The following is a 26,450-nucleotide window of genomic DNA, read 5'->3' as shown; positions in this document are numbered from 1 at the left end:
GGAAGTTACATTGGGTCTATTAAATGAGTTGCGTAAATGAATAAAAAGCAACAACATGTTGCTGTGCAGTTTGTTTTTAAATTTTCAACCAAAAAAGTTTTTTCGGTTGTCAGAGAGTAACTTAAAAGGTTTCCAACCAGTGGCGTCTAGTTATTAGCAAACCTCTATTTGTCTTCATATGAAACATAATTTATTTAACATTTTCTACATGAGACGAAAATAACCCTTGCCGTTGCTTTTAACTCGACATTGAGATATATCGACAACGTATTATCAACTAACAATAGTGCCTCCCATTCATATATGTCGATTTAATATATCCAGTGAGCTTGAAAAAAGATACCAATAGCCTGACACTTCTGTATTGTATATATTTGAATACTAATATTTTGACAGAAAGAGATGACAATTACAACCTTACAACAGAACTATATGATAACCTGATGACTTTAAACATTTTATTCTCAACTTCTCTCACTGACGCAGGTATAAACCCTTATCACCTGAATATGAAGTTTATGTCTTTAAGTTGATTCGATCAGCAATTAAGATCATGTTTTTAAAAGAATTTCTAAAATGTGGCAAGCTAAGAACAAATGTTGTGATTAACCAAGGATATCAATTCAGCGTTGTTTGAAGTCAACCTCCGCCACTTTTATACACAGTAGATTGACCTTGTCAGCGTATACATCATACCATTCGTTAAGCGCTGACTGACGTTTTTCATATTTATCTCCATGTTCGTTATCTCCATATTTCGTATTTAAGGAATGAATTTATAGGTTCCAAAGTTATATTGCCAACCTGGTTTCGAACGCCTCGCGGTTTATAAAACGCATAAACTGTTCCAACCAGGTTATCTTGATATAACTTTGGTAGCTACATGTATTAAATTCATTCCTTATAATTCCTTACAAAAGTGGACAGATTTAAAAAAATAAAGTAACATCATTCAATTGACAGTTGGCAACACAAATTATTCAAAGAAAATCTAATTTTTATCCATCAAATGACGCGTTACAACCACAATTTTACAATTATTAGCTCCTACAGGGAGCCAGTGTTCCTGAGTACTTCACAAAGACTTTGGTATATGGTCTGAGATGTACAGTGTAATACATGTAAAAAAGCTTCGTATTTAACTCTTTTTAAATTCATGCAGATGCATGTTGTGTTAAAAATGGCGATGTTAAGAAGTGGAAAGGTCGATAAATTTTTGATATTGATATTTTGAAAACAAAAAAGTACTAAGTTAACTACTGTATTATAGTTAACTATAATTTATCATATTAAACTATGGACTTTTGCGTGTAGCGCTGACTTCACAGTTGACGGCTTACTTTTACACGAGGACAATGTACAGAATGTACGAAAATAACGGGTTATGTCAAAGCACAAATAACTTGCTTTTGAAGAAAACGACAATCATCCTACCCTCAACTTCCAGCCTTAACATGTTAATGTCCCGAAAACCATACATATGACCACTGGAAAGGTTTCTTGTCTGTTATCGATTCTGTACCTCATTATACGATACAGGTTTAAATGTCAAAGTAAACTGAAACCGTTAACTGTAAAAGTCAGTGCTTCTCGCAAAAGCCCTATGATAAATAAAAGTTTTCACTATAGTATACTATGAATTTCAGATAGATGTATTCCATTTTTTTTTAACTTCCCACAAGTAATTTTTAATATGAAAATTAAGTTGTTCTCGTAATTTTACATATTTTATCAAAATATTACATTATTGGTATGTTATAAAAGAGAAATATCAAGGCTCTTATTAATCGTCAAAAAAGATTTAGATTAAAGTATTCAATGTAGTTAACTTTAGTAAATACTCGTATATATTTTAACTAAGGTAAATTCTTGTTAGGGTGAGTCTGTGTAAATTTTAATGCACTTGTGGTATAATTATTGTATATTGACAAATGCAAATACGAGGAGTATATGGCATTTGTCAATATTTCCATTTTTACATTATATAATTTTAAAAATAAAACACATTTCATGATCTTTAAGTATTTATTTTCTCAAGAAAACTCTTGCATAGGAAACATTATCCATTTCTTCAATAGAAAAAGACGCAACATACTATATCTATATGTAAACATTACTCTATGAATACTTCTATAAAAATAAGCTTCAACATATATAGGAACACAGACCGTACTTCTGATATTTACAACAATTAACAACAATTAATAACAATTAAATAACATAACATATCCTTACAAGTCATGGATGCCCATTCAAACTCTTGCTTGTACCGGACATTGAAGACGATTGACAAATCAGCATACAGCATAGCAGAAATCCTTAATGCAATGTTTCCGTTGTCAACATTTTCTATTTAGTGTGTGATGCAATAAAGCATTTGAAGTTATGGAAAGATTATTTTTATCTCATTGTCATTGTTAGCATATCCTCATCATTCTCTCTAGCCTATTTTCATACACGCAAAACCTATCTTTTCTCATCCTTTCTTTCAAATTTTCATTCATTTGACACTCACAGACAACCTAAGCCAAATAAATGATAATTTGTGTTCTACCGACTTGTGCATACGATTAAAATATTACGCATATGTTATTTTTTTTAAAATCTCTGATATTTATGAAACGACATTGATTTCAACTGTGTAATTTCGAGGAAAGGCCTATTGTTATATTAAGTAACAAACCAAATAGAAAGATCTTTTTTGAACTTATCAAAAATATGCCATATATGACTTTCAAAATTATCTTCATCAAGAAATAAAACCATGACTGGCAAAGTTGACAATAAAGTTGAACTTTGAAAAAAACTAACTAACAATCATTGCATTCAAAATAGCCACGCTACAATGTATAGAAAATTAAACATATATATATATTAAGATAATAAATAACAATTTAACTAACTTCAAACTGTTCAATGCTGTAATTGGAAACAAATGCCATAGTAGAAAAATATGAAATGGAATGCACGTGACGTCATGGGGAAAACGGCATAAAATAACTGAAAACAAGTGTTACTGTTTTATAACTTCAAAATAATATAAAACAGATAAAGAAAAAAGTCCGTAAAATAACAAAATAAATGCTTATCTTTAAAAACCCAATGTTGACCACACAGCAAGCTACGCCATATATGTGCGAAAATAAAGCAATAAAAATTCAATATTAAAAAAAACCAAAACAATAATCGCTTTCAAAAATCTTTTGATTTAAGCAAATGCCAATGTAGATACAGGTTTAATCACAGATAGCGTTATATATACCTTTGGGACAATTATTGAAAGGTCAAATTTTAAAAGGTTACATTTCACGAAGAGACAAGAGATCGCATTATGAAGATATTTTCAATCTATTATAGTATACAAGTTAGCCCTGAGAGAATTTAGTGGCAACTTAAGAAAAGTTAACTCAGCACTACCCCACCTAAAGTCCCTTTTTCTTCAACATACATGAAAAAAGCATGAAAGACATCGCAGACTTACCGAAAGCCCTCTGGGTTTATTGATGTTCTATACTAAATTATGGAAAATTATACATACACAAAAAGAACAAGTGATTTATAAACACTTGTCTCACAATAAATGTAAAACACTATTCTAATCTATTCATAATTGTGCTTTAAAATTCTGAAAAAAATATAATTAAACTTGAGTGCAATGTGTGGTAAAATAAAGTGCAAGCTTATACTATTTTTGAAATACATGCATTTCTGGTCGGTACTAAATAAGCCAGCGTAGATTTTACTGAACCAAAGCAAAACGCTGCCTTTTTTGTTTCCTCCACCTGAAAACCCGGAACTGCAATCCACACGATGCCATTTTTGACAAACCATACATGGAATGTGTCGATACACTCGCAACTATCACCAAACCTCACATTTAGTTTGTGGACTATATTCTGATATGAAAGGACAGTCAAACACTTTTCCAAAAGTATTTGAATTCTGCAAGGTGCCCTTCACACTAATGGGATGAACAAAAAATAATCAAGTTACGCTTTAGATCACTATTTCTTGTAAATTTTTTGAACTCGATTTTACTCTGATATTTATGGGCTATACAACCTAAAATTCTAAATCAAATAAGTTTTCTTCTGATTTTGAAAATTTGTGGTTATTTTAAAAAAAAAAAATTTTAATTAAAATAAAATTAAAGAAGGAAAAAATCAAAGTTTCCTATTACCGTAATGGCCCTGGGGAATGGTCATCACTTAATAGATAATTCCGTAAACCCGAACGTTTCCACTTAGTACAGAACATCTGTATATATAAAATATATATTTTGTAGATGTTATAGCATTTTAAAATCCAGAACGTTTAAGAATATCACCGACAAGAGAAACATATAGTTACCTGAGCGTAACTAACGTAAAACAGTTGTTTATCTGTCAAATTCACACCTGGAAGATTCGGCGTTATTCCATTTTCATTTTCCCAAATTTGAAATGCCTTAAAAGACACAAAAGATGTAAAAATATGTCATATGGTGTTTGATGACAGATTGAAATCAAATATATTTATGAACAGTAATGTGTAGAGACATCTTACTATGTAAGCAGCGCGTAATCCTCCATTATCGGCTATGTTTTCGTCCAGTGTTTTCTCGCCATTTATCTACATTTAAAAATACATATTGGAATATTTATAATCTCTTTCTGCCTTTCGTAATTTTTTTATTTTTTTTTTTTTACAAAATGGAAGTAATCATACATTCGATATAACTTAAAGAGTAAACATATAAGAAAATATTCTCAAGTTGGCAACGATTACTAGTATATCTGCCTGGATCACAATTTTGACATGTATGATTTAGATATCCCATAGTGATATTTACCGTCTCAGATTGATATTGTTCATAGCATTTTACTCTGTCAAAATGACAATAATGTATACTCTATATTACTGACCTGTAGTCCGTCAAGCTTGAATCCGTCATACTGTTCTCTCATACACCCCGTGGTCTTTTCAAACAGAGAGGCCGTGTACGGCTCCCACCATTCCTTCAGCTTCCCCTTACTGTCATACTGACGTCCTAAAACGAGGCACAGTGACCTATTAATTACTCTAGAGGGTTCATTCCACCAATTCCAAGTTTTTTTAAAAATTAGGGTCTGATTTTCCGAACGTCAATGGAAGCAAACAAATTAACCTTCGACTCATGAAAAATGCATCATTCTCTTTTAACAATTTATATTTGACGGTCATGGAAGAAAATGCCTCTCCATTCATGTTAATTTATTTAAAAAGAAATTCTCAATTCAATTTTTCTAGGTTGTTTAAACGGTTATGTCGTTTTAACAACATTTATTCAAGAGAACTAGAATTTTCTTAAACTTCAACGTGGCAATGACAAGTCAACATGCCTGAATGAACAGATTGATGTATGAACATGTAATAAAAGCAGTTTTCAGCGCTAAGGGCTACAACGGATATAAAACCATTCTTTCATGCACACTTCTATGCATAACCAATTCTGATTGATAATATATAATGAATTCAAAATAAATTACCTGTGATATCAAACGCATGTGTTATTTCATGTCCAATGATGGAGCCCATCGCTCCAAAATTAAGAGCTCTAAAAAAGAAAAAAAATAATAATTAAATCTTCCAAGCATAAGATCAAGGGTAATTAAAAACATATAAAAGACTATCTTGTCTTACTGGGGTCCATTTGGAGAATAGAACGGAAGATGAAACATGGCGATAGGAAACATAATGTCGTTTCTTTGGGGTGAGTAGTCGGCTTCTACCGTTACTGGTGTCTGCATCCAGCTGTAAGATTGTAACAGGAAAAGATATAGAAAAGTTAAACGCTGTAGAATAACTTAAACACACAGAAGCAAAATATTAGTTCATTTGATATTCTTTTAATCTTTTCATAACTTTGAACATTTATTTCTCAAGCGCAAGCAAATGCTTGATAAACCGTAGAATCAAAGAACTGGAAGTGCAGAAGGTTGTATATACCTGTGTCGATCTACAACTTTATGATACATCTCCACGCTCTTTGTGACATGAAACGTCTTCATATTCTTTATATTCTTGAACCAATCATCGCTTACCTCAAACTAATAAAAAAGATTTCATCATTTATAGACTATTAATCCTATCTTTTGAAAATTCAAAGAAATTTTCAATCTACACTGAAGTTCAATACCAACCTCCTTGTAGTATTGATCGAGGAAATGCGATTTCAGGATTTCATCTGGATAACTAATCTTCTCTAACATTTCAGTTATCTGAAACATAGGAAACATATGGACAAACTGATGGGTAACCCTTATATCCACTCCTTTGTCCAATAGTTGAGAAACTGAATTGAACAAAGTAGTAACAACCCCCGTGCCCTAACAGATCTGAAGTTATGCATTTCCTTTTACTCACTTTTTCCTCTGCGTGACTCCTCGTACTTGTGTCCATCCAGATTTTGTCCAAGAGATAGTCTCGGAATGCTATCTTTATATCTCTTACTAGAGTTTGTAGCTGAATAAAAAAATGAAAAAAGGATGATTTACTTGTAATCAAGACCATTCATCACCAGATCCTCGGAAAATTTAATTTTATAATCTGTACAACCATCTTAAGCGATTATCACTGAAGTGAAATGGGATTGGAATGGGGAGTTTGTTCAAGTTCTTGTGGACTTATTATCAGGTACAATAATGCTTTTGGCATTATCCTATCATACTTGATTTCATTCTTGATTTTTCTTTTATCACAGGGCACTTTTTTAAACGAAAAGCTAGGGTTATACCAGGCAACATTTCAGAGTGTTTTCATATACATGTAGACTATTTTTTCAAGCCCCTGCAAATAGTTTTGCAGGAAAATCTCTCTTCTTCTTCCTCTCTCTTTGTGTGTGTCTTTTTAAGAGTATATGTGTGCCCTAACCTTTTGAACTGACACTGCTTGTTGCGTTTCATTCACATACATTGCACCTGTCACAAAACCAAATGCTTTATTTGTGTAGAAGGCACATCTTCTCCAGTGCTCCCCTTCATTTTCTATTTCTGTAAATTAAATGCAGTCCAATAATGTTATCTTTCCCTAAATGACACACAGGATCTTTCTGTCTGCTACATTGTATGTCTAAATGAATTATTTTTAATTGTAAATGAAAAATTCTAGAGTATTCTATTATAAAATATAGAGTGTATTTTTTCTGAGTTGGTATATAAATAAGAACCTTCTTCGATATCAGCATCGTCATCATTGAAAGTGCTGACGTCAAAATACGGCACAAAAGATCTCACTAAGTGCACCATCAAATAATGCTTTAACACACTACAAGAAAATACAGAAGAAAAAAATTATTCAAAAATTCTGTGAGTCTAAATTACACATTAATGAGAGAGAGAGAGAGAGAGAGAGAGAGAGAGAGAGAGTTACTTGGTTTTGCTGGCGTCTTTGATGTAGGAGTCCACCAAGGAGCACAGCTTAATCAGCCCTGATTCATGTAGCACCACTACTTCTGTGTCAACGTTGATAGTTACTTGAGATTTATAGAGAATTCTCAACAAATACAGGTCCCATGTTAGCTGGAAAACAGGAAAAGTTTTATTTCATGAGCTGATCTTCACGGCCCTAGCTCACTTAAATAAAAATTAAATACCCTTTGTGAATTCTAACAAATATTTTTTCCCATTTCCTCAGTGATAGCAGGGACCTATATATTAAGTATATAGGTCCCTGGTGATAGTGCGTATAAAATTGCAAGTATTACTAGTATCATCTTTTTTCTATGTACCATTAGTAAATTAAATTATGATTATGGCGTTAAAAAGACCAAACATCTAAATTTAAAAAATCTTTACGAACCATGGGACATTTCTGCTGAAGGTCTTTGATTTTCGTCAGGGTGAATGTAGCTGATCTATTGTGGCTGTGCTCTTCACTGTCACGTGTCTACGACAAACAAATGGCGATTCGTGGTTTATATACAATCAAAAATAGATATTTCTTTGCAAGACAACTATATTAATTTTTATCTCAATTTAGAAATTAATGTTTCTCAATTATGAGTGGTAAGTATTTTAATTCATTGCTGCAAAGATAAGCTATGAAAAAACAATAAATCCTATATTTTCAAGTTCAAAATCACCAGCATTTCTGTAATTCCTGTATTTAAAAGATGTTATATATGTTTTCATGTGGAAGAAAAATCCTATAACTTCCGGCTACAAATGAAATGCTAAAAGTCGAAAGCACGCTCTTGTGATTTTGTCAGAATTGAAAATGCATCCCTTTAATTAAGCGTAGTACTACTTTGAAATTTTTGAAATTATTTCATCATAGTACGAACTTTCTTAACACCCCTTATATCGCAATACCATCAGTAATATTAATGTAATTGTCAGTTTTAAGTCGAAAAATACCAACAAATTGAATTATAAACATACTTTAGTAGACTCTTATCAGACCGAGTTTTGAAATACCGGCCGGCAGTAGAGATATTCGGAATTCTTACCCATCCGATGTATTTCTCCAGTGCCAGCAGATTCTGAGATAGAGATTCCGCTTCCTCTTCCGTCTTGTTGAACACCACTTTTAGAATCCTTTTTGTTTCTCTCATGTAATTTTTCACTATCTGTACAAGCATTTCAAAATGTCAGAAACATTTTACCTAAAGCAATTTGGCTTTCATGTACTGCATGGTTTTCTCATTTTCGCATTCCCGCAATTAATAACGGTTTGTTGCAACGAACGCAGGTGTACATTAAAACTTCAATAACAATAAAAAGGTGATCAAGTGCCTTCCGCTCTGATGAAAGTTTAGACAAAATTACGTAAGCTGGATTGATATTAATTCATTTTTCGTGTGATTTTAAACAAAATACACAGTGGAAATATTCAAATTTGATTAAAAATATATATCAAACAGCAGAATGTCATGATAATCATTAATCTAGAATGTTAAGCCACTCAAGGAAATCATAGATACCTCATTGAGATCCCAGCTAAGGTAGGTCGGAGTGCCTTTCTGCAAACGCTGGTACGTCGGCGGAGGAGGGGAGGTTTCGTTGTTATTTTGAGGCGCAGTATTCACTGTCGCGGGAGATTCGGACGGTTTTGGAAAGCTTTGGAATGGATACTGGGTATAACCATAATCTATCTAAAAAGATAATTACAAAAAATGCTTCACTTTCTTCTTAAAAATTGTAACTTTTCAATTTTGTTCAGAACTCTTTATGTAGATCAAGGTATTTATAATCGCATGTAATTTCGCGAGAAACACCTCAATAAACTCGAGGCATTTATAATCGCATAATTTCGAAACAAGCACCATTCGCAAAATAAAAATCATTCGCTTTTACATTTGTACTGATGAACAGCTTACTTGCATTCAAATTCTTGAGCGAAATTTCACGCGTCAAGTATAGTCATTTCGCGATATTGAGGACCCGCGTAAAATAAGGAATCTACAGATTCACCTAAATATTAAGGAATCGCTTACTTTGACGACATTGACATTCTCGGAAGACACTTCATTGGGGCCGACGGACACTGTGAAGAGGGGCCAGGCGTCCAGCAGATGGATCTTCTCTAGCATCACGGCAAGGTTAAAGTCGCCGTCCGATGACACATTTCTGATGAGGTCCGTGAAGTCCGCTAACGTCTGAGATCGCTTCTGTCGGCTCTCCGACATACAACTCTTGTAAAACTGTTTGGTTTTCTTTCCGGAATCATATTTTACAGAACTACCCTGTTTTTCTGGTGAAAAAAGTTCATTTTATTAAAATGTCGGCAAGTATGTTCCATCTTTTTTAATATAGAAAACACTATTTTTGTTTCAGGAAAAGTAACTCCTTGTACTTTTAAAAAGAATCGATATTTATAGAGAAAAAAATCTAATAGCGCAAATTTAAATTATTGATAACTAGAAGAAGAAATTTACACTTCTGAAATGAAAAAAAGAAAGTTCGCCTCTGAAGTTATGCTAAGGTAGTGTATAATCAAATAAGATGTAAAAGCCAAAACTGTCCTTCAAAATTTAAAGTAAAAGTCACCATTAATTTATCTATCTTAAAGTACGTTTATTACAGTACAGACAGCTATATGTATTCAGGCATTTGTTAAGCCAATTTCCGTGTTCTTCCTTTTTACTGATTTCCTACAATTTGATGTTTATGACTCACACTCACTCTAACTAGAAACGATAATCTGCGACAGTCGCAGTGTGCATTGTACATTATAATTACCCAGAATGCCTTTGAGGTGATGGAGATTGATATATGACAGTTCCTGTATCCGGTCCCACATGGAGTAGCCGGGAGGGATGGGCGTGTCCCGTTCCCACCCTCCACACGCATACTTGTAAAAGTCGGTACACGGATTTACGGACTGGTCCATCGACTTCAGTATAGAACCCGCTGCTAGTATACATTCTTTGGTTTCACATACAAATCGAGGGTCTGAAAGATGTACGGAGTACATATATAAAACCATGTCTTAGTTAAAGAAAGCTAATGCAGGGAACACAAAATGGTGAAAGTGGTCAACAGTTGTAAGGAAGGAAAAGGTCTGAAAATTTTATAAAATGGACACTTTTAAAATTTTCTTTTTAATTCACTTACAAAATACTGTCCCCTTCATTCATAATCATACGCAGATTTTTTTTTAATAACTTATATTGATTAAATGGTGAATGCTGCTAGTCACACCTTGCGTGCAATTTCATAAGTGCATAAACATGCATATGAATTCAACGGTCATATTTCTATAAAGATATTTTTATTGCTAGATAACAACATAAAGTCTAAAATACTCCTAGTTTGGCAGTCAGTTTCATTACTTTTTTAATGCATGTGTGTCGTTATGTATAGAATAACAGTGTATCTTATAAAAAAAACAAAATACATAATGTAGCAAAATGGTTGATGTAAGTGTACACTATAACGTTCTAGTAAAATTAAATTTTCGTTAAATGCTTTTAAAATTTCAATGCAGTGTTCTTTTAAAATACATATATCAATCACTATTTTATTGAAATGTGTTCACATCAATGACGTTCCATTTAATAATTTCAAGAAACTGTGTCCGACCCTTTCGTTTTAACATTTAAACAATAGAATGTGTTCGAACCTTTAGGACACAAATATCAGTCTATAGCAAAAATCGAAAAAACCATAGCGTGATTAAATCAATGTTGATTAAGCATGTTATATTTATAAGAACAGTTTTAAATTGATTATTTAATATAGCCTGGAAGAGGAGTTATTATATACTGTATATATATACTTGTAACATAGAAACCCTCTATGAAATAAACACATTAATTATTTATACCCACACAGCCGTTTTTTTTTAAAGCGATCAATTAGTCTCACAACAAATATTAGAGGTATGATCTTTTTTCTATCTCTTGTGGTTACTGGTTAAATATCTATAAAGCTTTGTAGATAGCAAAACTAAATCAAAGCAGGGTTATCAAAGCGCTTTATGTCATGCCCATGGAACAGGAAAACACCCTAATGAGATTAGTCAACATAATCAATTAGGAAAATGAAAGGGATTTTCTAAATTGTCTAATCACAAATTGATTTTTTTTTAAACTACAACTTTCATGTATATATTTCAAAGAATAAAACAGATCTGGTTCCCGAGTGAATGAATTTCAAATAAAATATGGTTTAAAATAATGTGAGCGTTGTAGGCCTATATAAGGGCGGTTGCATTTTTGGCTTACCTGGTCCAGATTTTCGTTGTGCTAACGCAATAATTAAGGCAAGAGTTACAATAAGGAGGACTATGATGAAACCACCGCAACATTTCTCCAACCCGGTTCTTTTCCGTAAACATCCGGCTTCGATTTTACATTCCTCTCGGTATTCTCCCAAAATGTCGTCTTCAGAATCCACACGATCGAACTCCTTTATCTGAAAGACATTGGTGAATCTCAATCATAGTAAGTTGCATATATCTTTGACCAATTTTACAAAAATGTCGAAATCAGACTTAATGAGTCTTAAATCTGTCCCAACTGGACAAAGTTTCCACTAGCAAGGACACTCAAAACACGAATGATGTTCTACATGTATAACTAAACGAACATTGAGTGCATCACTTGTAAAATATCTGGCATTTTTGTCACTTTTAGTGGGGACAAATAAAAGACTTTTTAATCTGAATTAAAGAGGTGTAAAATATAGGTCAGAGGCAGCATTTAATATACTATGCATCAAATCCGCAAAACTTCATTTATGAGAGTAAATTTGGCATAGTTACATGTACAAACCTATGTCATACAACTATAGTTTTTCTCGCAGAAAAACTATAGTTGAAAAAGAGACAATATATAGGCCAGGGTAAATCCCTATGCGTACATGCCTAATGCTAAGCATAAACAGCACTCGTATATCCAAAACTGGTGTTCTTAACTTGATTTTTACAATATGGACAAAATGGACAAACATCAGTTATTTTACTGTAGTAAATCGACAAGCTATATGAGGCATAAATTATGCATCAAAAACAACTTCACAGACAAATGCTGAAGTATACCTTGTTATCAATGAAAACATAAGAAACCATCATAATCCGTGTAAGACACCACTTGAAGATAAGAGAAAATAATCAGATTTCAAAAAGCAATTAGAAGTATTCCTGTTAAGAATCCATGTGTTGATAGCCAAGGATTATACATCTGGACATTATATAGAACACGAAATGGCTGTTCAATATCCGACACTCCGGCTGCTAACGGGACTGACATGATGGAGTAGCCCTGAGAGACCGTACAGTCCGACTTGATTTGATTGACACCTCTTGTTGCCAGCTATAACCCGGTGTTTTATATCGTTCATAACCTCTTAGTTTTCTCTAATTACTTATCTGATTTTTTTCCCTTTTTACATCCGGTAATCCAAATTGATCAAGAAAAAATTCTGATGATTCCGCTGCAATATATTTCCTCGGACTCAATTAACCGATTACTCTCTGCGATCATTCTTCTTGGATTATTAACCACTTGAAGAGGAGGAAATTTTTTCATCACCAGGAGAAATTCAATAAAGCTCTCCATTATTTTTATGATTTGTCCACACTTGAACAAAATGTATTCATTTGCAATTTGTTTTTATCATATTTGGAGATGGCCATCCAAATAGCCAAGTATTCGACGTCTCTCTCCCATGCCATATTTTCAAAATCAAGTTGTGTAATACATGTAGAAGTAAACTAAGGAAAAATAATCCGCACCGGTATTATGTACAGTATACATATAAATCTACTAGCTGCTGTATTCTTGGTTTTCTAGTTCCGTCTACATGTTGATCTACGCAATGATAATGCCTTACCATGATGTGTTCAGTGTGACCTTGAGATAGAAGCTCATTGGATTCCGTGACGCCATTGCTCCTGAAAAGACAAGAACTCATTTTGCAAAAACAATCAAAAAGTAATATTTGATGCCATGTAACTGTAAATTCTCTTGGAAATATTATTGTTTCTTCTTTGATGTTTAATAATGAAGCCGTTCCTATTTTATTAACAGAGAAATCGGGTTTCAACAAAAAGCGTATTAATGGAAGCCCAATAAGTTACTAAACATCGCGTTACTTAGCGAGGTCACCGAGTATGATTGCCGACAAAATGAAAACGTGATACCTACTGTTTGTCCATAATAAATGGTAATAAAACAAATTGATCAATTTGTAAAGTATGTCCGATAATCTCGGCAGAAAATTACATAACTATAATAATATGCACATATTGACTGAAATGTTTCTTGAAAAGGAAATGGTGTAAAATCGAAAGATTTCGACCAAATTAAATGCTTCAACACTTTCAATTAGTAAAAATAGTCATAGAAATCCATACTTTAATTAAACGTATGTTTATCGTGCAGTTCAATTTCAATAGAGTGAAATGAATTTGCTGTTGTGCGAGAGCTTGGTAATCACCAATTAATTACTGCATGCTTTCGCTGCCGAGAAGACAACTTTATTTCATTCCAACACGAGGCTTCAAGCTTCCGTCGGACCAAGATTCAAATTACCAATAGGGCATTAAGGATAACTGATTTGGATTTCTTCTTTAATAACGGTGTAATATTGGCATTCGTATTGAATTAAGAGGGGCCATCTGTGCGAAAGAAACAAAAATGTAGTAATCGAATATCTGTATTTCATTTATATACTATACGTGATGAAAAGGGTACAAATATAACGAACAGTGTTTTGTTTTGAACATATTTTATTGACAAGCAAAAGGATAAGAAACAAGTTCTAACAACTTACTAGTTCTTCTCCTTAACATAAACACATAGTCATGCAAAAAGTAGAAAAAAAAACTTGTACAAATAAGAGTCAATAATATATCTAGTTAAATCTACAAGATTCATTTATAAATTTGTGAACAGCGGCAAAAATGCCAATGTTTACTTCAATTGAAAGATTTTCGTTGCCCCATAGCAGTAGGTGTACATTTATGATGTCTACATCAAGTCGAAAAAGATAGTCAAAAAGATTACTTCGAGCATTAAGGTATTTTTTACAAACAAAGAAAAAATGATAAGCATCTTCCTGTTTGCCACAAGAGCAATAAGGATTATCAATAATATTACGTTTAAATAAGTCTTGGTTCAATACACAGTTGTGCCTTAATTTAGTATGAATAATGTTAGTAATACGTTTACCAAACAAAAAATATGATGGTGCTTTAGGATTATTATCACTTATAATCTTACGAAAAGAATTGACTGAGATGGCTTCCCTTGTATCTGTATTCAATAAATTCCATTTTTTAACAGCATCAGGTACAAACGATTTGTTAAATATTTCTAACCTGCCTCTTGGGATAGTTAATTGATCTTTATTTCGTGTATTGTATCTTGATGTGTGTTCTCGTTTCTTTGGTACTATATCTTGTATATATTCCGGTACATCACAATAATTAATTTTGAACATTGTAATCATTTTAGATTGGTAACGACGATTTTTCAAAGGTACCCATCCTGTTTCAAAATAGAGTGATTCTCTTGAAGCTAATATCGGAAGACCAGTAACTATTCTAGCAGCCATTAATTGTACTTTTTCTAGTTTTTCTACATCAGATAAAGAGCAACCATCCCAGACAATTGAAGCATATTCAAGTGTAGGTCTTACAAATGTTGTATACAATAGAGAAAGGTTTTTCCTACCGATTGAAAATTTCAATTTTTTTAATAACCCCAGTTTCCTATAAGCATTATTAACAATACTATCTATATATTCAGACCAGCTCAGATTTTGTGACAACAATATACCCAAATGGCGATGCGCCGATACAAACTCCAGTGCATTGCCTTGAAAATACAAGTTAGGTAAAACAGGTTTATGTTTCAAAGAAAAAAATACAACCTTTGTTTTTGCTGGATTAAATCTTAAAAGCCATTTACTCGACCATTTATCTAAAACATCAAGATCATGGTTTAACCTGTATTCTATATCTAGTACATTATATGATGCATGTTGCAGTGAATTGTCATCAGCAAATAATCTACACATTGTAAGCATATTTTCAGCAACATCATTAATATATATCAAAAATAAAAGAGGACCTAGAACTGAGCCTTGAGGCACACCTGCATATATATTGAGGTTGGATGATAGCAGATCTTTATACATAACTTTTTGTGATCTATTTCTTAAGTAACTTGTAAACCACAGTAAAAGATCACCAGATATTCCATACGTTTGTAATTTGAAAAGAAGACCCTTGTGCCATACTCTGTCGAATGCTTTTGATAGATCGCAAAAAACCATACAACACGATTTGCCTTCATCTATACTTTGTACAATACTATGATAAGTTTCTAGAAGTTGGAACACTGTAGAGTGACCAGGTAAAAAACCTGCTTGATATCGATAAAATAGATTGTTAAAATGAAAATAATTATACACGTGTTTGAAAATGATTCTCTCCATAATTTTGCTAACGCAGCTTAACAACGACACAGGCCTATAGTTAGACACTAAAGACGGATCATCCTTTTTAAAGAGAGGTAATACATGAGCTACTTTCCACATGGACGGGAAAGCATTCTCTGACAGTGATTTATTGAATAACATAGTCAATGGTTTTGAAACAGTAGAAACAGTATTTTTAAGCATTTTGTGACTGATGCAATCGGGACCAGTGGCTTTATTAACAGGAAGTACTGAAATAATGTCAACTACCTCTTGTTCATCAATTATAATATTACTTAGATTATCACTACATGAAGAGTAGATTTGTGGTAGACTATGGTTTTTATCATCAATACAGGAGATGGATGAAAAATAACTGTTGAGTGCTTCAATTTTATCATGATCAGAAAAGGCTAAGCTATTTTTCCCATTATCTGTAGTAATTTGTAATGGAGGGATATCATTGGATGATTTAACATTAAATGCGTCCTTCATTAGTTTCCAATATAATTTGTTATTGTTTTTGTTTGCGTCTACTAGGTGCATTTCTATATTATCATAGTAATTAGCTATAGCATATTTTTTCATGTTATTGAACGTGTTCCGAACTTTTTTAAATTCAGCCCAATCCGAATCTTTCTTCGTTCGTAACGCTTTGTTTCGTAATCTATTTCTAAGTCTTAGAGTTCTACGCAGAATGGAGTCCATCCAAGGTTTATCTCGTGGACGAATAGTAATTGTTTTTTCACAGAAAGATTGTCTAACACAGGAGAGAAATTTATTTGAAAAATTGTCGGTAGCCGCGTCTATATTGTCGGCATGATTGACACTGGGTGAAAAAAGTGGTTTCCCATCATGGGAAACTTTATGGAAACCACATGGAAACCTCAAGTTTACATCATGTTTCCCAGTGGTTTCCGTAGCGGATGCTAGGTTATTCCGCCAAGTTTCCGTGACAAGGAAACCCCCTACGCTCCGATTCCATAAGGTATCCCGAACCACGGAAACCTCTGTAAACCTGAAGTTTCCCGAACATCCATGTAGTTTCCCGTAATGGGAAACCTGAAGATTCCACTGGTTTCCAGAATCAGGAAACTTGATGGAATCGGAGCGTAGGAGGTTTCCGTGGAATGGAAACTTGGTGGAATCTTTAGGTTTCCTTATACGGGAAACTACATGGAAGCTCGGGAAACCTCACGATTCCTAAAGTTTCCTTGACTCAGGAAACCATATGGAATCGGAGCGTAGTGGTTTCCGTGGAATGGAAACTTGATGGAATCTTTAGGTTTCCTTATACGGGAAACTACATAGAAGCTCGGGAAACCTCACGATTCCTAAAGTTTCCTCGACTCAGGAAACCATATGGAATATGAGTGTAGTGGTTTCCGTGGAATGGAAACTTGATGGAATCTTAAGGTTTTCTTTTATGGGAAACTACATGGAAGCTCGTGAAACCTTATGATTCCTGAAGTTTCCTTGACTCAGGAAACTATATGGAACTTGTGTAGCACTTTCTGTGTGGCGGAAACTTGGTGGAATTATCTGGAGTCCCATTCCTGGTGGAAATTACTGGGAAACTTCAAGATTCCCCAACTTTTCTAAAGGAAGCAATGTGAAATAATGCGTATTCTTTTAAAAATCTATCAAAAAAATTTATTACATGTAAAAGAAAAAAGCATTAACATTTTATATGTTTAATAATTCATTTGATGTACAAAAACTGTAACTGAATTTTTCAATGATATCAAAATATTAAATAAATTCATACTAGTATATCTTAGATAAACAATGGAACAGTCTTTCACATTTAAGTCCATTCATAAGGGTCATTAAGTACTTCTTTCAACATCAGTTTCCTGGTTTTCTTCACATCACCTATGATCTGCAATATTCATACAAAATTATTATATGATGTCAGAATTATAATGCTTGAATATAACTTAGAAATCTGAAAGATCAGTCAATGTCCTTTAATATACCAATATCAATAATTACTTACCATGACCATGATACATATGATTTCAGCATTTAATTTATCTCTTTAATATTTAATGCTTTATGATAAGTGAAAAAAAAATAACATAATATAAATAATGTTTTCAGCCTTATTATGTCATTGAGAATATATTACTACATGTATCTCATACTAAGAACCCTGCTTTAAGTTTGATTAGTTTGAGAGAAAACATACCCTTTATAATAACAACAAGAGGCCCAAGGGCCTTGAATCATTCTTCTGATAAATTGTACAACCTATCACTTGTATTTGAAGCCTCTAACCCTAAGTATCCTAAGACCCAGGTTGCATCACCTGACAAAGTTTGATGATTCTTTTCCAATTAGGACTACTTTTTGGTCTAAATTCTTGGAAAACGCAAAATGCATCAACTGACAAAGTTTTATTATTCTAAGCCAATAAATACCTAAGATACTTAAATATAGCCATAAAATGTCAAAAGCAGGTCACCATGACCTACTTTTTGGTCGACATTCTCCGAAAACCCAAGATGCATCAACTGCTAAAGTTTGATGATTCTAAACCAATAAAGTACCGGAAAATACTTAAATATAGCCATAACATGTCGAAAGTAGGTCATCGTGACCTACATTTTGGTTGACATTTTTTAGAGTCCCAAGATGCATCTGCTGACCAAGTTTGATAATTCTAAGCCAATAAATACCTGAGATATTCAAAAATAGGTCACCATGACCTACTTTTTGGTCGAAATTCTCCGAAAACCCAAGATGCATCAACTGACAAAGTATGATGATTCTAAACCAATAAGTACTAGAGATACATAAATATAGCCATAAAATGTCAAAAATAGGTCACCTACTTTTTGGTCGACATTCTCCGAAAACCCAAGATGCATCAACTGACAAAGTTTAATGATTCTAAGCGAATAAGTACCAGAGATACTTAAATATAGTCATAAAATGTCAAAAGTAGGTCACTCTGACCTAATTTTTGGTCATCACTCTCGGAAAACCCAAGATGCATCAACTGACAAAGTTTGATGATTCTTAGCCAATAAGTACCAGAGATACTTAAATATAGCCATAAAATGTCAAAAGTAGGTCACTGTGACCTAATTTCTGGTCATCACTCTCCGAAAACCCAAGATGCATCAACTCACAAAGTTTGATGATTCTAAGCCAATAAATACCTAAGATACTTAAATATAGCCATAAAATGTCAAAAGTAGGTCACCGTGACCTACATTTTGGTCAACATTTTCCAGAGTCCCAAGATGCATCGCCTGACCAAGTTTGATGATCGTAGGTTTGAAGGTAATCAAAATATGCCTTTTAAACAATTTGAAGACAAATGCCTGCAAAATTCTAAAAGTAGGTCACAGTGACCTACTTTTTCTTAAATATGTTTTAAAGTCCCAAGATGCAGCAACTTACAAGATTTGATGATTCTAACCCTTTCAGTGCCTGAAATAATGAGATTAAATGTTTTTAAAAGGATAAGTCATAAAGTTCAAAAAGTAGGTCATGGTGACCTACTTTTAAATTGACGTTGTTCAAGGACCCAAGTTGCATCAACTGACTAAGTTTGATGATCATAGGCCTTAAAGTGTCCAATATATGCCTTCAAATCAAGTTGAAAACAAATACCCGAAAAATTAAAAAAGTAGGTCACCATGACCTACTTTTGAGTTAACATGATGTGAAGTCCTAAGATGCATCAACTTACAAGATTTGATGATCCTAGTCCTTATAGTAAGCAAAATATAAACATTTTTATTAATTGTAAATTTAGGTCAACTTTAAAGTGACCTTGAGACCACGCCCTTTGCCCCAGGGTCATGCCTTGAACAACTTTTAATCTTCAACATATCCTGATCCTTGTATGTAAGTTTGGTGAAAATCTGCCTGGTGGTTATGGAGAAGAAGATTTTTTAGCAACCAGTACTCTTGGTTTTGTTTTCCTGATTATCTCCCCTTGTTTTAGGGTCCCAACCCTTATTTTAGTATAAATGGTAGCCCCTGGGCCAAGGATACCCTGTGACAAATTTGACACTGGTTGGCCAAGGGGTTCTTGAGTTACGGCCCATATTCTAAAAATTTAATGCACACCGCACGACGCACAAATGGGCATAGCATTAGCTATTTGAGCCTTTGGCTCAGAAGAGCTAAAAATATTAGGGAGAGATTTTTTTTTTTTAATTTTGATATTCGACCTATAAATTGGTTGAAGATCATTGCAGACCCTCCACCCCATTACACAAAAGCTAGATTACACCAGGGGAGAAATATACTCTGGACTACGATTTTAAATAAAGATATACAGTACATTTTGATACTGACCTTTGACCTAGAAAATTAGTCCAAGGTCACTCTTCATCCTCTATCCACAGGCTCTCTGTAGTTTAAGTTTGAGAGAGAAATATGCACAGAACAAGTGATATCAGATGGAGTGATGGGTAGACACTGTCTTAGGGCATCCACAGAACAAGACCTAAAAATAATGCAATATATATGTATTACAGTATATATACACATGTACAGTGTACTTGTATGTTAATGATTTATCATATGCTGCATTGGACACATATGATTTTATCATGGTTTAAGTATACATGTATCTTATGAGTAATTTTATACCGGTATTGCATGTACGTTCAGTTTATTTAAGAAATAAATAACAAGCTTATAAACTTCAATGGGAGAGATACCACAAATGTATATATAAACAAGTACTGTAAAACAAGAATATTTGGCGTACTATAAATTTTAGCGCCTTTGGCGCAAGAGCACCGGAGCGCTAAAATTTATTGTGCGCTAATGGATTTTTTAATATCATTTTTACACATTCAAAGCTTTTACAATAGTACCTTTAAACCAGAACGCACGATTACGTAATGTCGAAGGGTCATTGGATTTTACATACACACTTAGCACTGCACATGTTCGGAAGGCAGAAAGTTCTGCCAAATTATAATTTAATTAAACTATAAATTGTTACCCCGGTAGTTGTTACCCGATTATTATCATTAGCACTTTCAAAGTTTGGCTTCTCGGCGTGTCAATCATCTATCGCCTCGAGGTAAATAATGCAATCAAACATGGCGATTGAGCTTGCAGACAATACCTGATTAGGATTACCATTCTATCTAAGTACATATACTTGTAATTTTCTGTCGATGCATGCATTGTTTGAATATGATTTAAATGAGTAAATACTCCATTTCTTTTAATTAAATATAGAAATACAATAAATTTTAACATTGTACCACGTCCATGTGATAGCAACACGTACCACGGTAAAGTTAACGAATGTTTACTGATATACGGGAGTACTGATGTATATCCGTGCTTGACTAACCAAAAAGTCAAATATGGGCGTGGATTAAAAAAAAGCAATTTCACATTTATATATTTTAATGAAAAGTGCAAGCGCTAAAATTTATTTGCGCCAATGCATTCCCACTTGCGTTTGCGCTAAAATACGTATGCGCCAAATTTACTCGTTTTACAGTAATTTAATTTTTTTTTTTACATATATTGACCAACATTATTTACATCCATTCATCATGTTCATGAATTGGCTGATCAAAATTCAGTCAGTTTTAGATCTATATGATATACCATAAAGGACTTTGAAGTTTCACATTTACAAAAGTTATTCCCCTTCGCAGGGTCGATCTGGGGTCAACCGGCTTAAGACGCTGTTTTCCCTCTTTAACCGTATCAACGTTGAGGGACAATATCTTAGAAATAAAATCTGTATGAACATATTCATTATGATTTTCATGTTGCCCCCATACTCTGCCATTTCAGATACAGATCGTAATTGTCCAATATTTTTGAAGATTGAAATTATATTAACAAGTAACTTACAAAGGACAAAGTGGGAAAAATGAGCGATACGCCGACAATTGGAGAAAACTCTTAGGAATGTGAAATTCGTCTATTGGTGATGACAATTCCTGTTTTAATGTCACTGAAAAATTAAGAGACATTAAAAATTTAAGCCCTGATTGTCATACACGCATGCTGTTTTTTCATCCATATAACTTAGTATCATAAAATTTACCAAAATTTAATACTTCAAATAATTTCATTGAATATCTATAAAATAAAGGAAACTCTAAAAACTTAGTGACTTGCAGAAATTATTCCTTGGAGAGAAAAAAATCTATCATATTTCATATAAATATATGCATAATGAGCCTTTTTTATGCATTTAGAACATATGGTATGTGTCTCATTTCCCCAAGAAATTTTCAAAGACAATGGACTATCTGTAAGCAGAAATCATTGCTGTTTACTTACATTGGAAAAATTTATGAAAATAACTAATTTCCTATTTTTTTAATTTTAAATAATGCTAAAAATAATTTCATCTATCAAAAATAATCTAACTGACTGTAAAATAACATTTTTCATAATCTTAATCTAAGGGCAGATCACTCTAACTTCATAAAACTACCTGATATTAAAGTAGAACTCTTTAGTGTGCAGTTTTTAGAGCTTCCTTTAAGTAATCAAAATACTGACCAACAAGAAATCAGTTAATAAGCATTTCCTTTTTTTCCTTCAATTTTTTGGAGACATCTCAGAGTTTTTTCCTTTTCAATTCAGGTTCAAGATGACAAAGTTTTATTGAAGTGTATGTATTAGAGAACTGATTGTATGTCAATCATAGCAATACACACATAACATGGAGGGGACAAATTGTTTCAGCCCTAGCTTTTACATAAAACTTCTTGTAGCTCACAGCTGATATACCACAGTTCAGTATTTAAATAAAATTTAGAATCTTTTTTTTTCAGGCAATTGTCATATACATACTAATCATGAATGAATTACCACTTACCAAATGACCACATCCTGAATCATCATACATTTTCTATGATTTTATCTCACTGGTTTTCTTTTAACGTCACACAGTTTTCTTCTCTCTGAAATGATAAATTATGTCCAGGTACTATTGCATTAAAATTTAAACTAATTATGTAATAGCATTAGCAACAACCGGGATGGAAGAAAAAATAACCAGAAGTCTCTGTCGAGACTGTAGCTCTACTGGTTTGTACTTATCAAAGACTGATGCACAGAATTATGTATAGTCTACTTGTGTGCCAAGTTATATTGAAATCAGACTAAAATTTAAGGAGGAGTAGTGTTTGCAGACAGACGGACAGCTAGACAGACGGACGGACGCCGGACGCATTACTATCGCATAAGCTCTTCTGGTCTCTGACCAGTAGAGCTAAAAACAAGATGCGCTTGTGAAACACAGCAACAAAGTTCGAAAATGCAATTTTTTTTTAGCATACAGGTCACAGTCAAGATCACATAATCATTGTCCTTGTTGCCATTTGAAAGCACTTCATTAGTGGAGTATGCATACTAAATATGAAGCCACTATCTCGTATAGTTCTAAAGTTAATATGGTGAAGGTTTAAGTTGACAACAGACACTCAGACAGACACACAGATATACAGTTATGGCAAAAGTTTGAACATTATAACTTGGTATACACACAGCCACTTCGAGGTATCAAGGGTAAAATTCATAGCACAGCGGGACTGCATTTTGACTTCGAGGGATCAAGGGTTTCGAGAGATCAGGAGTTCGAGAAATCAAGAGCAAATCTGCTTAGTTATATAGAGGAAAAAATCGGGACCGGAGACTCACTTCAAGCAATCAAGAACTTCCGAGAAATTGAAGTTCAAGCCATCAAGAGTTACTTGTATATACAGATATAAGAAGCATGTTATCATTTGCAATTTTGACCTAATGACAGCTAAATCTGTTCAGTAAGACAATACCGTGTACATGTATGTAAGTAGTTTTATTGTGCATTATTTGCTATACATTGACCTACTCAGGTCAATAATTGTGAAAAAACTGATAATTCAAGCTGATGATTCATTTGCATTTCTTGACATACTATCAATATTAATTCACTATTAGGCTTTTCTTTTTTTACATCTTCATCTCAACCGGTTAGACATTACAAAAAAAATCTTTTGAGCAGTAATCTATTTCAATAAACAATAAAACAAACCTAATCTCTTCAGAAAAGTGGACATGCTACATTCACTTTTTTATGTATATTTTTCCTCCATATCATCGTCATGCATAAGGGTTATGCTATTTGCTACAATCTATTCCTACTGTTCTGATGAGGATATCCTTCATGAATAATCGGATAAGCTGAGGTTGAAGACACTTTTTGTAAAAATATCGATGCTTTTATCAAAGTTTTGAACCAAAAATATTTAATTTATACCTTGCCATAAGTCGTAAGTTCCAAAAAACAAGAGTTTGCTATCCGAAAAGTCAGAAAACATGTATTCAAACCGGATGTTCTACAGTCTGAATTTAACTACGAAACCATGCTCGGTGTAACTATTATCATCCGGATAATTTGAGCGGGGTTAAAAATATTTTTTTTAATTCCGAAAAGTATTCATTTATATATAGAGAGAGAACATACATATGGAGCATACATTTTAATAAACATGATAAAAAGCGAAACGTTGCCATATTACAACATACAGCATGCACATGCACGGTGCCTTTGGGGCCTCCATAATCAAAGTTATGCTATATCACTGACTGACTGTCTCAAATTTTTTTTTCTCTCTCTTTCTCTCTGCAATATATACACTTAACAATTTAAAAACTTAGGTATCCAACTTTTCAAAATGGCGTCAGAACAAAAGTTGCCTCCGATAGTGAAGATTTGTTGTTGCCAAATATTACAACTATTTACCGTAAAAAGTTAACAAAAATATACGTACACTAATCCTTCATCGTTGGCCATTGCATTTATCACAGTCTTAAAGACACTGGGTGGTGAAACCATCTTAACTTTTCACATTTACCAGCTGCTTACACCTTCTTCTTCGTCCTTCTCGATCCTCCAAAAATGGCGCCTCGGGAAATTGACCAATGAAATAAAGCGCCCAGAGAGCGATGCAGGATGGGAAATATAAACTGTTTACATTCACTATGATTAAGTGTGATTATGAGATCTTATATTAGAATTTAATTAAGTTTTCCGCTTTTCATGGAATAAAAAGAGGGGCTCCTAAATATTTTTGCCGATATGATATGTAGGCCTAGTACTGTATATTTAGAAAAAAAGCGGTTAAATACATGATGCAAGAGCAGAAAAAAATTGTTTCTTGCTTGACACCTCAACTCATTTGCCTTCGGGATAGGGGCTTGGTTGTTGGTAGTGGCCATCCTTGCTGAAAGTACCCCCCCCCTCTCCCCGCTTCTTTTAACTGTTACATGTATGATTATGAATTTATAATGTCACACCAAAAGATTTAAATATTTAAAAGCACATTTTTTTTTATTGTGAAATTTCCACAGGAATCCTAAAAGGCATGAAAATGAGCTACAATTATAATATGACTATCAAGAACAGTTTTTTTTTTATTTCAATAGTGATGATTGAAAAGTTCGGTGATTAATAATTCATTGCTAATAAATTGTTGTGTTTTTTTTTGGGGGGGGATAAAATTACTAATTGAACTCCCTCCTTTTTGGGGTTTAATTAGATTTTGCGCCTGCTATCAATATTACTGGTGGACCTGCTAGACTTTTCTCTAATTGCTACATGTACATTGTACTTTAAACTCCTTGGCCTTTAGCTAAAAAAAATTTCCCACATCATTTTAACACGTAAAAAAAGCTAAAAAAAAAAAAAATTCCCACATCATTTTAACACGTAAAAAAAGCTAAAAAAAATTTCCCACATCATTTTAACACGTAAAATTGTTAAATGAATCAGAATGTTGAAAAAATTTTTCTTAGGAGAGTTATATCTCTAGGTGGAACAAAACTAACACCTTATCAAAGTCAGGAAAATATAACAGTATTTTAATTCAGTATTTTAGTCGTGATTGGTATAAGTGAAGTCATGGGAAAGATTATGTCGAAAGTCATCTATACTCGTTGATGTGCAGGACTGTACTTAAGCATACAGCTTTAGCTGGTCCCGCCCTGTATTTCTTTAATGTTTTTTTTTTTTTCGTTAAGAAATCTGGTAAGGTATGTTAGTAAAAATAAAATCCCCGTTAGTTTATTACTCTAACGGAAATTACTTTCCTACAGGCCTGAAGATCGAGTCTATTAGTCACCCAAGTTTTTTTTAAAAAGAGTAGCATGTCGGCGAATAAAAATAAAGTAGTGCACAACATAGATAAAGAAATGTTTGTTAAAGTATTGACAAACTTCATACCTTTATAGAATGAAATCAACAAAAACTGAACAAAAATACAATTGTGACAATTATACAATGAATTAATTATAAAATAAATTCTTTTAATAGATTGCCTTAGCATGTACTACTTTAAAAGCCATTGTTCTTAAGGAAAACAAAATCATGCAAAATATTATATACTTTTCTTTATCTAAAGGAATGGCCTTTGGAGAAAAAAAAAATGGCTGAAAATTTTAAAGTTTGTTAAATATAATGTATGTGCATTTAGGACCCTACATTGTAATTTCATGCGAAAAGTGCAGGCGTTTACTACACGGGGATCTGCGTACATATTTAAACAAAAAAAGGAAAGAAAAAAAAAGTGT

General features: G+C 33.2%; 1 protein-coding gene and 1 long non-coding RNA gene across 5 annotated transcripts in view; both read right to left on the bottom strand.

Annotated features, from left to right (window-relative positions):
* Positions 1 to 3,496: 3,496 nt before the first annotated feature.
* LOC134235343 (endothelin-converting enzyme homolog) overlaps positions 3,497 to 26,450 on the bottom strand; it is a 34,882-nt gene continuing 11,928 nt past the window's right edge. For 2 of the 3 annotated variants that reach the window (XM_062717474.1, XM_062717473.1), the window contains exons 2-21: positions 13,296 to 13,356; positions 11,687 to 11,876; positions 10,200 to 10,412; positions 9,455 to 9,711; positions 8,942 to 9,112; positions 8,468 to 8,587; positions 7,819 to 7,905; positions 7,390 to 7,538; positions 7,187 to 7,284; positions 6,892 to 7,010; positions 6,385 to 6,483; positions 6,162 to 6,239; positions 5,968 to 6,068; positions 5,662 to 5,772; positions 5,508 to 5,575; positions 4,905 to 5,029; positions 4,546 to 4,611; positions 4,351 to 4,446; positions 4,181 to 4,257; positions 3,497 to 3,961 (exon numbers count right to left, since the gene is read on the bottom strand). In XM_062717474.1, coding sequence (XP_062573458.1) covers positions 3,862 to 3,961; positions 4,181 to 4,257; positions 4,351 to 4,446; positions 4,546 to 4,611; positions 4,905 to 5,029; positions 5,508 to 5,575; positions 5,662 to 5,772; positions 5,968 to 6,068; positions 6,162 to 6,239; positions 6,385 to 6,483; positions 6,892 to 7,010; positions 7,187 to 7,284; positions 7,390 to 7,538; positions 7,819 to 7,905; positions 8,468 to 8,587; positions 8,942 to 9,112; positions 9,455 to 9,711; positions 10,200 to 10,412; positions 11,687 to 11,876; positions 13,296 to 13,356 — 2,386 coding nt within the window. In that variant the 3' untranslated portion in view covers positions 3,497 to 3,861. Of the gene's footprint in view, positions 3,962 to 4,180; positions 4,258 to 4,350; positions 4,447 to 4,545; positions 4,612 to 4,904; positions 5,030 to 5,507; positions 5,576 to 5,661; positions 5,773 to 5,967; positions 6,069 to 6,161; positions 6,240 to 6,384; positions 6,484 to 6,891; positions 7,011 to 7,186; positions 7,285 to 7,389; positions 7,539 to 7,818; positions 7,906 to 8,467; positions 8,588 to 8,941; positions 9,113 to 9,454; positions 9,712 to 10,199; positions 10,413 to 11,686; positions 11,877 to 12,501; positions 13,173 to 13,295; positions 13,357 to 26,450 lie in introns of those variants that run through there. The other variant, XM_062717475.1, reaches the window with a different exon arrangement.
* On the bottom strand, positions 17,672 to 24,879 carry LOC134235344 (uncharacterized). Of its 2 annotated transcripts, none has more exons than XR_009985387.1 (4): positions 24,653 to 24,879; positions 22,717 to 22,801; positions 21,738 to 21,840; positions 17,672 to 17,769 (listed from the first exon to the last, which is right to left on the bottom strand). It is a non-coding gene; the product is annotated as an uncharacterized LOC134235344 (long non-coding RNA). The 2 variants fall into 2 exon arrangements; XR_009985388.1 differs by lacking the exon at positions 24,653 to 24,879 and adding an exon at positions 24,139 to 24,218.

The sequence above is a fragment of the Saccostrea cucullata genome, unplaced genomic scaffold (genome assembly GCF_032062105.1).
Source record: "Saccostrea cucullata isolate Sc308-1 unplaced genomic scaffold, CSIRO_AGI_Scuc_v1 ctg3720, whole genome shotgun sequence".
Lineage (NCBI taxonomy): Eukaryota > Metazoa > Mollusca > Bivalvia > Ostreida > Ostreidae > Saccostrea > Saccostrea cuccullata.
Note: the sequence above shows the minus strand (reverse complement) of the source record. Positions and strands in the feature narration are given on the sequence as shown.